We start from the raw sequence: 16,031 nt of genomic DNA on the forward strand, positions 1-16,031 counted from the left end.
CCCTTCCCCCAACTGTGTGTGAATTTGGCACCAGTGTTTTCTTTTAATGCAGCACAATCCATCCCCCTCCAGTATTTAAGTGCTTGTTTAGATTTAGTAATTTTCTCCTCCCCAATACACAAGTGTAAGCACACACATACTGTTTAAATGAAGCACTGCGTACTTCTTTAATCGTTCTCCTTCATTACCCACTCCCTGTGCACACACATTGGATAATCCTCTTTGTCATCTTACTCCCCTGACCATTCCACTTTCAGCAGTACCAGTGAGTATACGTCTGTGAGCAAGACAGAGTGTGCATGTATACATATGAGCTCTCAGCCTTGGCAACACCTCAAAAGAATGCTGCATCCACCCCTCCCACACTTGTGTGTCGCCTCACTGCTGAGCACTTTAGCGCATGCAGCCCGTCCAGAACCCCCCTGATTCGTAGAAGGACCCCCATTGAAATTCAGATCCCTCCGCTGGATTCTCTAGTGTGTGTGCGCAAGCGTGTGCGTATGTGTGTGTGTGTGTATGTGTATGTGCGTGCCACACACGCGCACACTGCCTGGCAGATATCAGCAGGTTGAGCCGATCGGAGGAAACACAGAAATTAGATTCATTGGTCAGATATTGCTGTCATTTGCCTGCTCTCCGTGCATCCTAACATTTCACAGAAGAGCGGAGCCGGACACAGCGCATCACCTTTACTCCATAGCTGGGCTTCCCCTGTGTGGATTCAATTGAGGGAACTTTGACAATACCTCCCTCCTTCCTACTAAACGCAGGTAAGGCGATTGTTATCTACAGTTGGTACTACTACAGCGTGCCAGGATTATTTTCCCATGCTTTCTGGGCTTGAATTCTGAGTCAATTGTCTGCTGTTAATGTGTTGTAGTATCCAGAAAACATGCATAATTTATAAGTCCCGATAAAACATCATTAATATTGAATCAATTGTGTTAAACAATCCTGAGCCTGTGCCAGCCTTCTGTTTGAAGCTGATGATTAGCAACTTTGATGTCTTTTCAAGCAGAGTTGCGATGCTGGTTTTCTCATAATTCCTCTGAGCTCTTCCCTATTCTTCCACCTACTGTCTTCTCACACAGACCAATTTACAACAGAATTATACAATATTATTATTATTAGGCTCTGATATGACATTTTTGATAAAAGTAATTCAATATTCATGATAAAAAAGGTTGACACCCTTTGTAATTTATTGTCCCTGACCCATGTGCAAGATGCAGCCTCCATTTTATTTTTATTACTTTGTTTTTGGCAAAATCCCCTTCAGGTGCGACTGTCTTTAGTCATTAGTCCAGGTAATTGTACAGTGGTCTACTGTAATCAGCTTCCTTAACAGTACAGCCACAGTGATTGATATCAGTCACATGAAAGGCATAACTTCAAAATAGATGGGCATTGTCCTGTCCATTCAATTTACCAGTGCCATTACTCACATGCACAGTAAAAACAAAAACAAGGGTGTACATATCACATCCTTTCCTATCCTTCCAGCCATCTTAGAAAAATTAACCACCCCATGCATTAGGAAGGAGATGGGAGCAGGCATGCATTTTGAGGAAAGACTACACCACAACCCCTGCCTCAACCCATAGCAACATGACCACACACCGACCTTGAAAAAGAAGGTGGCACACAGGATTACTTGACACCCCCTTATACAATATTGATGTTCAATTAGCGCCGATGATCGAGCTGCATGAGGAAATTGTTGTAATTCATTCTAACATGATTGGCTGTGGTGCACCACAGACTCAGGCACACTGTAATCTCAGACATTTTCTGACACCTCTCAGCATGAGACCATTATTAAATTGCTCATCACCTCAGTTTTCATCTTATTGCTTCACAGCAGATGCTGTTGAGAGGTACTCTGTCTTCATATCACCTTTCAAGAGCAGCTTTATGGGTGCTGATTTTATGTAATTGATGTTTGAATTTAATCAATGCTCATTGCCAATGAAGTGAAGATAAATTACTGACCAGTATTGTATTTTAACCTTGATGATAGAGTATCCATTCATATTTAATACAACTATATATTTCCAGGCTGGCTATTTTTATTTATTTATTTATTAACCAATGACAGACATGATCAAAAAAAAAAACCCACTGCACTGAGTAAACAATCTCAGTCCATCAGCCTGTGCTGCAGCTCGATTTACACATAGCCCTTGCAGCACGCTGTCTCGTTAAAATCGGCAATATTGATCGAAGACAAAGATGAAACGCTTGAAGTTGCTGCAGAAGGCTAACAAGGCATCGGTGTATTCCAGCAGCTGTAACACATTCCCTCTTTTCACTTGCGCTGTGCTCACGATTAGATCGCGGTACGGACCGGCGCCTCAAAACACCAATACATCTAAAATCTCATCAGCGTTGTTCAAATAACAATTGGAAGAGAACGCTCCTGCGAGGCAGTTCACGGGAGATTAACTAAATGCAATCTGCCAGAATCTGCCCTGCTCTCTGGCTCTATCGCACGACATGATCTGATGAAATCATTTAACAAGCCTCGTGGTGTGTTCTGCCTCTGAAACCACTGCATGAAGCCGCACACACATAAAACACCCTGACTGCAATACATCAGCAGCAAGTCCTGGGAGCTAGAAAAGCCCTTCTGTATAGGGGAGACTCACATACCACCACGCAGTACATTATTAATTGTGCATTAACCATGCAGTTGGAACCGACACCTTCTGGTGAGGCGAACGTCTCTTCTACTCAATCAACACGGGTAATTAGCACAGATGTCTTACAGTGGAACAACATTATCCTGGATTTAATGCTGAAAGTAATTTTTTGATTGCTGGCTAATCCCTTGCTGGCAGCAGCCGCTGCAGCCCCAAGGCTGTCACTAAGATTAACTTTGGGTCCTATTACCATGATTCTGGGCAGAAAAATCACATGGGAGCTCAATTCACTCTGCCTTTGTTGCTTCTCTTGTAATCCACTTGATTTCCACTCTGGAGTAGGACCCAGGTTCAGAAGACTTGCCCTGCTCAGACTTATCCAGTGCTCCGCCACATGGCATTGCACCCTATAAAAACCCAAGAGTTCTTCTATCTTTCATTGTATCTTTCATGTTTTAGCTGTACTCCTTAATTTGAGGTGACCATATTCAAAATCAAAGCAGCAGTAACATATAATGTTATAGGTATGGCTGTGTAATGCTATTTACGTTTGTTTACAATTCTATGCGTGCTTGTTTGTTTGGCTTTACAATTATTGTAAATTTAAAATGGGCCTTCTGTGCCTTTTGGTGATATTGAATTTTTGTATTCCTGAAAAAAAAAATATTGATGTTTTTGTTTTTATAAGTTGCAATGTAATGTTATTTACCTTGATATTTACCTTGATTTTTTTCCTATTTATCTTGGTTGGATGTTATAAATGCTGGTATTATTTCATGCAATGTTTTTTTTTTCCCTTGTGCATCAGTTTTGGAATTTATGTAAGGAATAATACATGAATGTAAACCCATAAAGCATACAAATATAACTAGATCCCCTCAAAAGGAAAGGAAAAGAGCTATTTTTGTGCTTCCAGTGTGCTATGAAGCCGATAATACGCAACCAGAGTGACAAATCCAGGTGCGAAATCATTTCCATACAGTGCCAGCAGTGTGGAATAGAGGTGTGGGAGAAATATGAAAGGGGGACTGCAATAAACCTAGGGAGACTCCAGAACATTTCAGTGCTGGGAATATCACACGCCCTACGCGGATGACTGATGGCCATGTTCTAGAAGCTACAGGACTATCAATATCCCCAGCCAGCGATGATAAATGCCCGAAAGTGTGGGGGGAACATGCTACCTTACTGATGTAGAAAGATGGGTAACAATGCCGTTCTGTCAGCTGTTTATCTCCTCTCAGTAATTGTTAGCGCTTCCTCGAAGACAGATCTTCTCCCCCCACCCCCAGCAGGAGAAGCCACAGAAGTAGGACAGAGGCCCTCTGGGAGCTAGTTGAGTTGGCAGCGATCTGCTAACAATAACCATTTTGTTTGAGAGCCACAGATAACAAAAAAACAGAGGAGGATGTTAGCAAATGGTGGTTTTACCAGTAGGGAAGTATCTAGATTGGTAGCTAGGTATGTAGGTATGCATAACAGGTAGATGTAAGTCTAAAATGTAAAAATACATAAAACAAGAAAATGGTCAACTTGCTGTACCATTGTCAACACATGAAATCCAAGCATGAATGGATATTTTTAATGGTTGATACTTAGATGCTTGCAAGCCAAAGCTTGGCTGTGTGCACAGGTTACTTGGAACAGTAAAGTAGGTCTCATTAAAAAAAAATGTGGGAGATACTGTTGATTGGTTGTCGGGGAGAAGCTAGCATTCAATGGCTTTGTCACTCAGCAGGGAGTGACTGATGCTACCTCTCGGGAGACATGTCACCCCACCCCCTTCATAAACTACATATATGACTTTGAATCAGTTGTTGTCATGGCAATCGGTTTTCTCCCCCTGTCCATCCCATGGTTTTAACAACCACAGAGACTTGAAGGTGATTGGTATAGATTTTTTTGCCTTCTTGCTTTTTTCCAATTAAATATGGTCAGAAAAGAAAAAGAAAAAGCTATAATTTGGGCTAATATTTTAGGCTGCTTTAGAAGGTACATTAATCCTCACAAACTCACCTCAATAACCTGCAAAGCAGTAAGTGTCTAAAATTAAGCTGCATATGGTACAACACCATTCTTAAAAGCAATGCATGCTGGAAAGCACTGTTGTGACAAAGGTCAAATAAGAGTGTGATGGTGGTCTCACATGTATTTACCTGATTTTAACAATTTCAATCTCTTATTGTCACTTAAAATTTCTGTCAGGAATATAACTATCATCATTAATGTATTTTATTCAGCCAATTAAAGCATAGATATAGACGGAACTGTCTTTCTATGATTATTGTATTTCCTCTTTATCTTCCTCTGAACAGTCAGCCGTGTGAGATATGGTTTGTTTTATCTCTAGCCTGGTCTTTATTGATCTTCTTCTCCTTGCCACTGCTAATGTGTCAAGTGTGAATTGAGGTGGAAATGTGAAACATTTTCATTTCTGATGGCAATGACCAAGCGTAACGACAAGTACTGTGTGTTCTTGGCATTATCTTGTGATGATTTTGTCTCCTTTGGCTTGCCTTTAGGGAAATAACTGATGTTTCAAGTTGTATTTTTATTGAAAAAAGACACATGAACTGACCCAACATTCCCTAATAAACATAAACATCATCATTACTGGATTAAAAAAAGACTATAACCATAGAAAGAATAATCGGGCTTTGTTGTGTGATCACCTTTCGCAGATATAGAAACAGTTCCTTCGGAAGTTCATCCATTATTAATTTAAAGGACAGTGGGTAGTTTAAAAATGCATTTTGATATTCATTGTGCTATTGATTCAAGTAAATATTAGTGTGGATAAATACCCTTGTCAAATTGTAAATAATATAATGCCTGTTCTCTAAAGCTTTATATCCTATTGTTTCCTTTTTTTGAATATCTTTTTTATTTTTATTTATTTATTTATTTTTATTTATTTTATTTTATTTTTTTACAAAAAATGCCCCCAAACCTTTGTCAAACCCCAGTTATGTTGTTGTCTTTTAGATATGTTCTAGCCAATTTTATGTTGCACAAAAAAAATGTACCTGTTGGTCTGTAGTGGATCAAGTGGGCATTGTTGCGCAGTGTCTCTAATCATTTTTGAGATGTAATTTGTGCATGTTTCATTTTGTTGACACTTCCCTTTAATTGCATCAGTTTGTGCTCACAGACTAGTTGTTCTAGTTAATCCTTGATGGTCACACTTGTGTTATTCATTATCAAATAATTTCTGAGATGAGTGTCTACAGTGATGCCTCGTGGAAAAAGGTTAAAATTTAAAGGAATTGAGATATGACAAATGGGCTTGAGTTGTGACAAACCTGATGAAGGGTAATGAATTGCATACAAAATGGTTATGCTTCAAATAAAGCTTTACTAAAGATTGCTTTCCATCAGCCTAACATTATGAAACATTTCACAAGTCCATGAAAATATGAAATTAATAGAGTAGTTTAGTTAGTTAATATTCGAGAGAATTAATCTTCCTGAAAGGCAAAAAATTGATTAATGTATTTGGGTTAAACAATAAGAAAGGGATTTTAGGACACTCAGTGCTCTGATCTAGTCTGACCTTGACTTGCAAATTGGAATTTGGTTTCAATTTCCTTCTGAAAATTACTAGATACTGTAGGTCAAGTGACAATGTTATATTATGTATTCTCATCAACTAATTCCGGTTCCATAATCTGTTGTGTTCATACCCATGATAGCAGTTCCCATGTCTATCAACTGAATTGCAAAACCATGATAGTTTGACAGTTCCGAAAGCTTTTCACTTGCCGTTGATTATGTTTGTCTCTTGTGATTCACAAGTCCGGGGTTTTTTCCCTTCCTCTTGCGCATTGTCTCGTCGATGCTGGTTTTGTGCTGTAGTTTTTCATCCATTCATCATCTCATTGTGCTTTTTTTCAGAAGATTCTCACCTGATCATTTGTATTGTCAGCATTGTGTGAAATTGAAAAAAATGAGCTAGGAGAAATGTATAATGTTAGATTCTTTTGATAGGCTATTATATCAGATACCATTACAAAATTACACAGTAAAAACAAATTGTTTTTGTTGGGGAAGCAGCTTGGAGGGAATAGCTTCCTGTTGCTCTCTAATCTTAAAATTTCACATATTCCTCTACTGGGTACCTATGTTTACATCTTTGACTATGCCTTTCACAAGTTTTATGAATTGATATTAAACATATAATTGTGTGATATCTGTGTGAATTATCCTTGTGAATGGATATATAAGTCAGGGAGTCTGTGAATTAAATTGTTATTGCTATTGTATTCATACATTTGTCTTTTGGCAGAGTTTTGGTTAGATTGGTAGACATGGGCTCAGATTTCAAGGGGGTGGAGTGTTTGTACACTAATACACAGAAGTTCTTATTGCTATATAAATGAGTCAAAGAAAATGTATGCAGTGTAAATCATTGTGGATATGCAAAATAGTAGTTACTCTGCCATTTCTGTTTCTGTGATTCAGGGGAAAACATTGATACTTGTCTTTTATATTGTTTCTGTTAATGCATTCTAGCACCAACTGTCCAGATTGGTTCTTAAAACAGAATTGGTACAAAAAAAATATGCACGATTAGCATCAAAACTGCTCTTATTTCTGCTATTTCAACATTCAAGGTGTTATTTTAAATTTAAGTTGTGACGATTGAGTGTGGAATGCCTAGTGATTGTTTTTGAGGAAGCTCGGTATGTTCCTGAAATGGTACAGACGGTTTCTATGTTATCTTTTATTTTGAGGTATAGGATTCATGACCAAAACAATTTTATGTTCCCTTTATGTCATACTGACGTTTGATTTTTATTTTTCTTTTCTCATATTTATTTTTTCATCATAACACCTGAACTAATATTTTAATATACTCACTTCAGCTATTTGAATCATTTTGTTCAGTTCAGGGGGAAAGAGTTGGGTGTTTTTTAAATTTATTTTATTTTTGTTGCAGTACATTGAGCTATCTTTAGTGAACGGTGTACAGAGAATACGATTGTGATAAACGATAAACATACAAATAGTATCATATGTAGCCTATTTGAAATACCTTCTTGTTTTGTTTTGATTTGGTGTACTTATTAAAGCAATATTTAAATATGTAAAACTTGTCAAGCTCAGTCTGAGCTAGGATAAATGTAAGTATGGATTTAGTTTAAATTTTACCATTATTCATAGCAACAACAAGGAACTTATTTAATATTTTTTCATCTGTAATTATTACTGATTTTATTTTGACATGTGGAATGGTGCTTCAGAATTTCTAGAATTAATCACTAGCTATAGTAATTGTTGCATTGACCCATGTACACTGCACTGTACAAATGTATGTGCACTGTGCAGAGGTGAGGACAGCAGGTAAAGAAGTTGTTTGATGGCATTGGTCATAAAAATAATGAATGCATTATGACTATACGAGTTACAGGTGCATAAGGAAAACACAAATCTCAAACTGGGTGTTGGACATGCCAATATCTATAATGGAACATTATTTTTGTGTATCTAGCTGATGTGTTTCCCTTATATTTACCTTTTCCATTCTCTATGTCCATTTTTATCATTCTTACTAATGTTAATTTACACTACACTATGCTTTTTTTGCATTTGTGATTGTTCTGTCTTACAATAACTTACTGTAGATGTTTTGGATCTTTCAAATTGTTATTCATGCCTAATTTAAACAGCATGAAAGAATGGGAAGAACTGGAGCATGGAGGGCCAACCCACAGAGCTATGTGCAATTGTCTTATGACCCTGGGCATCACCATAAATATATCTCCACATGATACTGCTGGTTTTCAGCAGGGACAGTCAGGGATTGCAGTCAAAAGCATAGATTGCACACAGACACTCTCTATAAATGAGCTAAGTAAATGGAAACATTTACTAAACCATAAAGGAATAAGGATTTGTTTTATGTGCCTAGGCATTGAGGCACTTTAGCACCAAAATCTGAAAGAAAAGGCAGGAAAATTAAACAGATTTAGAAGACTCCTTCTGAGTTAAGTGCCCATCTACAAGCATAAACATAATTGTTCAGACCTCGTCTCCCGCATTGCCCTCCTAACGCTCTTATTGTTGTGCTCCTCTTAGCCCAGTGCAACAACAGCAACATCAGGTTCTGTCTGATAATCCACCTGAAACAATGCTCTGAGCTAGAATGCCCAGCCCGAGAGAGCTGTGCTGCCAAGAAAAATGGACCCCTGAAATGAGAGACAAATACAATAACATGTGACACCTTACGCACTTGATCCTGGATTAAATTTATCTACCTTAATGTGGAGAGAATTTGAAATGTTCCTTTTTTATACTAATGTGTAGCCTCTGAAATTCGTTTCAAGGAGGCTACATGTGTTGTCATTATGCAAGCACCACTACCTAAGTAATAAAATAAAATAGCCCTGGGGATATGAAAGGCTCATACATAATGTATGTTTACATCCTCTTATCTATGGATTCTTCTTGGGGGAAATCAAGGAAGCTCGGTGATAAAACATCATGCATCATATGCGACCAAGCATAAGGGACCGGTACATTCCTGGAACGTAGCCAATTTTTCTATAATTCCAAGCAAAAACAAAATTTTAAGTCAGTGTAATAATACAGAGCTGAAATGGTTGGCAAAATTCTGGTTAGGGCACCATAGCACTCTTACTTTACCTATGCCATGACAGTGCTTTCCCATGCACACTGCATTTCTAAATGGAAGTGAAGTTACTTTTGTCATGAGACAAATGAGACAAAAAAATAAAAGAAACATTTGCACAGTAAAATGTTTAGTGTTAATTTAACTCTTACAGTGTGCACATGAGTCCAATAGAGACCATATGTACTTTGTAAGAGTTGATTTAACAAAACATATTACTGTGTATGTTCAACAATTGTAGGCTGTTTGAAATAGTAGTATGTTGGAAAGCACTGTTATGACATTAAAAGTATAGTGGTGATCTCACTCGAATTTCCCTACTCTTCAACTTCATATAATACCTCAAAACATTTTTTTGTCTGAAATTTCCTTTTCTATACCGCAAAGTCAATAGTTGTGCAGTTACCAATTTAGTGACCTTACAAAGTCACATTTTTTCAAGGATGTCTGAGGTAAACTCATCGTCAATATTATATGGATTCTAAAATTACTCTATTACCTATAATGTACTTTTTCCACCTGACAACCTGTGCAGCTGATAGTGTCTTTTCTTTTCCACAGAAAAGATGATCTCTGCCCAGGCTCTCCTGATTGGCTTGGTGTGTCGTTTCATCTGTGGGTGTGCATCAGCCTACACGCCCGAGGAGGCAGCGGAGCAGCAGTCGGCTTTCTCTGTGGCCAAGACCAGCAGCATGGAGGGGGGCCCCAAGATGGTGGTGACCTTCGACAAGGTTTATGTCAACATCGGCAATGACTTCAACCCCAAAACCGGCATCTTCCGCTGCCGCATCCCCGGGGCGTACTACTTCTCCTTCACGGTGGGGAAGTTCCCCCGTAAGGACCTGTCAGTGATGCTGATGAAGAACAAGAACGAGGTGCAGGTGATTGTCTATGATGAAAACTACAGTGAGGAGCGCAAGGTGCAAAGTCAGAGTGCTATGCTGCAGCTTGACTTCGGGGACACTGTCTGGCTACGGCTTCACGGCAATCCCAAGTACGCTATCTATAGCAACATAGGTCACTACACCACTTTCAACGGCTACTTGATCTACCCAGACACATATTCCTTCCAGCGGCCTGTCCACCAGAGCACCATCCATAGCTACAGCAAAGAGGTGTTGGCTCACGTTGGGCAAACTACTGATAACCTGCAGTTGGACAAATCAGTTCAGACTTTCAAGGAAGAGGATGATGAAGATGAGGAACTCAGATCAGCCTTCTCGGTGGCCCGCACTCAGAGCATTGTGGGAGTAAACAAAGAGACCTTCGAACACATGCCCATAAATTTTGACACAGACTTTGTTAACGTCGGTGAAGACTTCGACATTTCCACAGGCGTCTTCACCTGCCGCATTCCTGGAGCCTACTACTTCTCGTTCAACATTGGCAAGCTCCCCAACAAGATCATGTCTGTCAAGCTGATGAAGAACCACCTCGAGGTGCAGGCTATGATCTACGATGACAGTGACAGCAAGAAGGCTCTGCAGAGCCAGAGTCTGATGCTGTCACTGCACCGTGGTGACACCATCTGGCTTTTCAGCCACCAGCATGATGGCTATGGGGCTTACAGCAACCATGGCAAGTACATCACCTTCACTGGCTTCTTGGTCTACCCTGAGCTCCCCCTGCATAGACCACAGCCAGCCAGAAAACCTTAAACCATATGGTCCTGAATAAGATTTCTCAACCTTGCTATTTATGGACAAAATGTTGCTTTAAAGACTGATTTGTCATTCTTTTGTACATATTTGGCAGTGCAGAATTTGTTCTTTATTTTTCATTCACTCGAGGGGTATGTGCAATGACTTGGGCGATTATCATTTTCTTTTGAGGCTGGGTTGTTTCCACTATTCAGAGAATGTTTCTGTGAAGCAGATTCCATGAGGCCATATAAGGGGCATCCTAACCATTACTTAAAGAAAGATGACACATTTTGCAGTTTTCTGGTAGTGATTAATAAATCAACCTTATTCTAGAGTATAAAGAGAAAACACCTTTGATCCACATCAATGCAAAGTTCACTTTTGTGAAAGCTTGGCAACGTGGATAAACTTGTTTTAGATGTTTGGACAAGATGAAGTCATATTAAGTCATCAGCTTTTTTCCATTCACTCTAAATGAGCCTTGTTCAATTTTGACAAAAATTACCCATTGCAGTCTAATCTGTTTGATTTGAGCAAATCCGATAACATATTCAATCAATTTTATGAAAGCTTCTCAGTCCAACCATTAGAGAGGAGCAAATATACATATTACTTACAAATTTCATGAATATATAACCACAGCACGCAAACTACATAGCCATTGTTTGCATACCATGTTACTGCTATTGAATAAATGTAATAATAATTGCTATTGTTAATGCTTTACCTTTTCACAACAGTAATTATACTTATTCAATCAGTGGTGAGGCACAACTGTGCTCAGTAAAAATCAAGCCCTGCATTAATAATATTAACACAGTACCTGTCTATCTTTACTGTAGGCTGTAAAACCATGAAAATCAATGTCAAATTGTACTCAAAATATAATTTTATCTGTGCTATATCTGTACTTGGCGGGGATCTGTGAGTTGATAAATCTAGTTCACATCTGTATTTATACATTTAAAATTATCTATAATAGGACTAGGTTCAGTAAAAATCAAGAAATTGTATGAAAATATAAAATTAAATTAAATTAACTAATAAAGCAATAAAGTTACTGTTCTTTATCGAGGAGGGTTACATTATAGGAAGTCAAATCTTATGTCAAATCAAATGACAGTGATTTACACTATATGATTTACACACTATACATGCTGCTGGTTATGCACCAAATGAAAAAAGTATGTCTTTTCAATGTTTACATTTTGTTTACAGATTACAGAGTTACACAGAAATGGGAAGATAACAAACCGTGTAAAAGGTGTGACTTGCTTTGAGAATGCATAAAGCTCCTCAATCAGTTGTTATGTTTGTAATTTAAACACCATGTAGACTAAATTATATAACATGTTTAATTCATTTTTCATAAAGCACCTCAAAGTGCTGGACAGTGTAAAAGCCAGGGATCAATGGTAAAAATACACATTAGATGTAACAAAACACAATACATTATGGCAGTACACCAAGTAGGAAAATATATATTTCAGCTGATTAGATATGAAAACCTTATTGCTGCTCAATATTAGAATTCAACTTGGCTGAAAAATAATTATATCCTTAACCAATGATGAGATATTATTACAAATACAGTTAAATAACATTCCTGGCAAAAACACATTTTTAGGTAGGCATAGCCATTTAAGTTATTTTTTTTATTTTAATTTTTAAATAATTTTCAGTGGACTGATTCATTGGATTCATTTCAGCCTGGTAAATTATTCATGATATGTGCAGTTTGTTGATGTGTGGCAGACAATTTCACCATGCTTGCCATGTGCTCAGTGCACGGAACATAATTAATGTATAGCACACACAAATGTTATCTCTTCTGTGATTCATTTGAAGCTATATAGTACATGTCATCTGAGACTATGAGCAAAATATCATGGAAAAAAGGTCCAAAAAGTCAAAATATTACGAAAATATGGTCTTTATCAAGCATTCAAACATATGTTTGTGTTCAATACTATCGACTCATACACCAAATTTAAATAACAGCATTGTAATTCTGTTACCTCAGGTTTCTTAAAATTCCTGCAAAAGTTTAAAGTTTTACCCAAAAATTACATAATCGTATTTCATTATCAACCCATGCAGTGCCTTCCGAAAATATAGCAAAGGTAGAGTGAATTTTTTAAAAATTTGTGCTATATACTTAAGGCATTTGGATTTTAGCTCAAAAGACCAATATAAGACAAAAATACAGACAATCAACTTTTATATCATGGTATGTACATGTGTATATGTTTTACAGTTTTACAGAAACAGCTGTTTTTGCCTTGAATCCCCCATTTTCAGCTGTGCAAAAGTAAGTTAACAGATGATCTGAAAAGTAAATCTAAGCAATAAAGTCTAATATTTGCTTGCGTAGCTCTTAAATGCAATAACTGCTTCAAGTCTACGACCCACTGACATCACCAAACATTTGCCATCTTCTTTGGAAAGGTTTTTCCAGGCCTTCACTGCAGCTGCTGTCAGTTGATCTTTGTTTTGGGGGGTTTCTGTCTTCAGTCCCCTCTTCAGCAAGTGAAATGCATGCTCGACTGGATTTAAATCAAGTGACTGACTGACTTGGCCAGTCCAAGACTTTACAGTTTTTCCCATTGATGAATGCTTTGGTTGCATAGGCAGTGTGTTTTGGGTCTTGCTGCAGGCTGATGCGCTAGCCAATGACATTGGAGGAATGTGCTTGTATGTAGTCAGACAAAATCTGTCTGTACACATCTGAATTCATCCTACTCCTGCCATACTCTGTTACATCATCAATAAAAACAAGTGAGCCTGTTTCAGAAGCAGCCATACCTCACCACGCCATGACAATATTTCATTTCACAGATGAAGAGGTATGCTTTGGATCATGAGATGTTCCTTTTATTTTCTGCACTTTCTGCTTGACTTTGCTTGGTTAAGGTTTATTTTGGTCTCATCTGTCCAAAAAAAATCTGATGATGAAAGGTTTGCATCTTGCTGTATCACCTATATAATTCTGCACTCAAAGTCTTTTGCATACACTGGCTTTAGATATTTTCAGCCCAAAGACTGCTGGTGATGTCACTAACATCACCTTCTCTTAGGGTTTTTCTTTGGGTTTGTCTGTCATCAACTGCAGTTGTCTTCCTTGGCCAACCTGTTTATTTCCACCAGTGGGTTCTCTTATTTTCAAGACTTTCTAAACTTCTGTGGTTGATATGCCCAGTTTCTGTGCTATCCTTCTTTAGGAATTCTTCTGTTCTCTCATATTAGTTTAGCTGTTTTTAGGCACAATTAGTTCTTCATGATGTTGTATGCCTCTGACACTAAAAACAAAAAAACTAAAAAAGATTGTGAAGACTAAGACTAAAATAAAGACTAGACACTCACTGCTCTTTTATGTGTGTCTAATCCATGCAAACCCCTGAGCAACAGTTAAGACCTGTCAGTCCACCGTTAACATAATTTTACACAGCTGAAAACAGGTTTTCTGGACATTATAGAAATCTTTTGATTTAACAAAGAAAAGCATCTCCACCATGCGATCCTTACTTTATCATGGTGGAGTAGCACACACTCTCTGCCATTACTCTGATATAGGACCTTACATTAAGCCCTTATTACACCACAAGCACATGCAGGTCTTGATTCAAAAGACGTATTTTAGCCATACCATCATCCAGTCCAAACATCTGAAATGCATTTTCCCTGCTCCGAACATGCAAAATTACACAATGAGATACTGGCAACTAATATTTTCAACCAATAGATGGCAACCTATTCTAGCTGTCACATGTGAATTCTGTAACAGTCGTAAATAATAATATTATGGCACAGTTCCTTGCCATTATTGATTTTTTATCTCTCTTATGTCACTATACATAGGAACGTTTTTGGAGCTTCACTTGAACTGAATGGCTTCATGAGATTAATATATATAGTTGTCTGTGTTTGCAGGACTATATTGAAGTTTCTGAATGATTTATATCTGAGGCATGGGACATTAATCAAATGATGATACTACAGATATGTGTGTGATGTGTTTGTGAATCATTCCGTTTTTAATCTGATCCAGTTGATATTTGTTCTGTATTTTTATCTTTCCAAATATAAAACAGTTGAAGAATAAATATATCATGATCATGATTTTGCTATGATGAATGTATATTATATGGTTATTTTGGGAGTATGCCACAAAACAACTGATTCAGCTTGTAATCCATATGACAATTTTGGAATCTTTCTGCAACACTGCTGCTAAAAACAGTTTGAATGGTCAATTCCATAAAATATATTTTCATCTGTGAGCAACAGTATTTAATTTCATGTGTTTACAGTTTTGACCTTTCTGTTATTACATCAAAACAAATGATATGCCAAAACATCTGAAGAATGAAATGGCCAACAACTACCATTTTGTAATTGTGTTAATCCTTCAGTATGCTACTGCATAAAGCAAGTATGACATTCCCCTGTAAATGAGATTATACTGTCTTCTTCATGTTCAAGACAATATATTATCAATGTTGAAAATAATTGAATGGTGTTAAAGCACCAATTAATTTTTTAGTGGAATTGCATTTTTCCTGTAGATGACTTGACTGTTTTGATCAATTCTAGGCCTATGTCTCACCTGCAAGAATAATGAATAATATTATTCAGTTGTCTCATGCATGCTTATAGGTTCTAAGCTTGTGAAATGATATAAAAATACTGTTTCCTAAATGTAGTTTGCATCAGTTTATATCATTCTATACAAAGGTAAACATTTGTAATTACTACATCTGTGGCATTTTGGTAAAGTGTACATTTATTTGTGGTCATGTACAAAATTCCAAACAAAAACAAAAAGGGTGTTTTCAAAAGTACAAGGGTGTTTTTAATATGAATATGTCTTTGAAAATTGCTTGTGAAATATGAGGTAATAAAGCCAAAAAGTTAACACTCATGTGAATTGCACTTTATTAACTTATTAACAGTATTATACATTCTGTTTTAAACACTGCATCATTATACAAATATAAAATCTACAGTTCTACATCATACAATAATTTGCACAGCAACAGTTGTGTTGCAAAAATGACACAAAATGGAATATGGTCCCATGACTTCTAAGCCCTGCTGCACAAATATATTTGGTAA

The 16,031-nt window shown here is 37.3% G+C and overlaps 1 protein-coding gene across 1 annotated transcript; it reads left to right on the forward strand.

The window, feature by feature from the left end:
* Positions 1–414: 414 nt before the first annotated feature.
* c1qtnf4 (C1q and TNF related 4) lies at positions 415–15,837 on the forward strand. Its single transcript, XM_064336834.1, has 2 exons — positions 415–770; positions 9,835–15,837. The coding sequence occupies exon 2, from the start codon at positions 9,840–9,842 to the stop codon at positions 10,929–10,931; it is 1,092 nt and encodes a 363-aa protein (XP_064192904.1). The 5' UTR covers positions 415–770; positions 9,835–9,839; the 3' UTR covers positions 10,932–15,837.
* The last annotated feature ends 194 nt before the right edge of the window (positions 15,838–16,031 follow it).

This window comes from Anguilla rostrata, chromosome 5, assembly GCF_018555375.3.
Source record: "Anguilla rostrata isolate EN2019 chromosome 5, ASM1855537v3, whole genome shotgun sequence".
NCBI classification, from domain to species: Eukaryota; Metazoa; Chordata; class Actinopteri; order Anguilliformes; family Anguillidae; genus Anguilla; species Anguilla rostrata.

Excerpts from the sequence above, each read along its gene's own strand:
- c1qtnf4 (XM_064336834.1), top strand. The coding sequence starts at position 9,840 with ATGATCTCTGCCCAGGCTCTCCTGATTGGCTTGGTGTGTCGTTTCATC.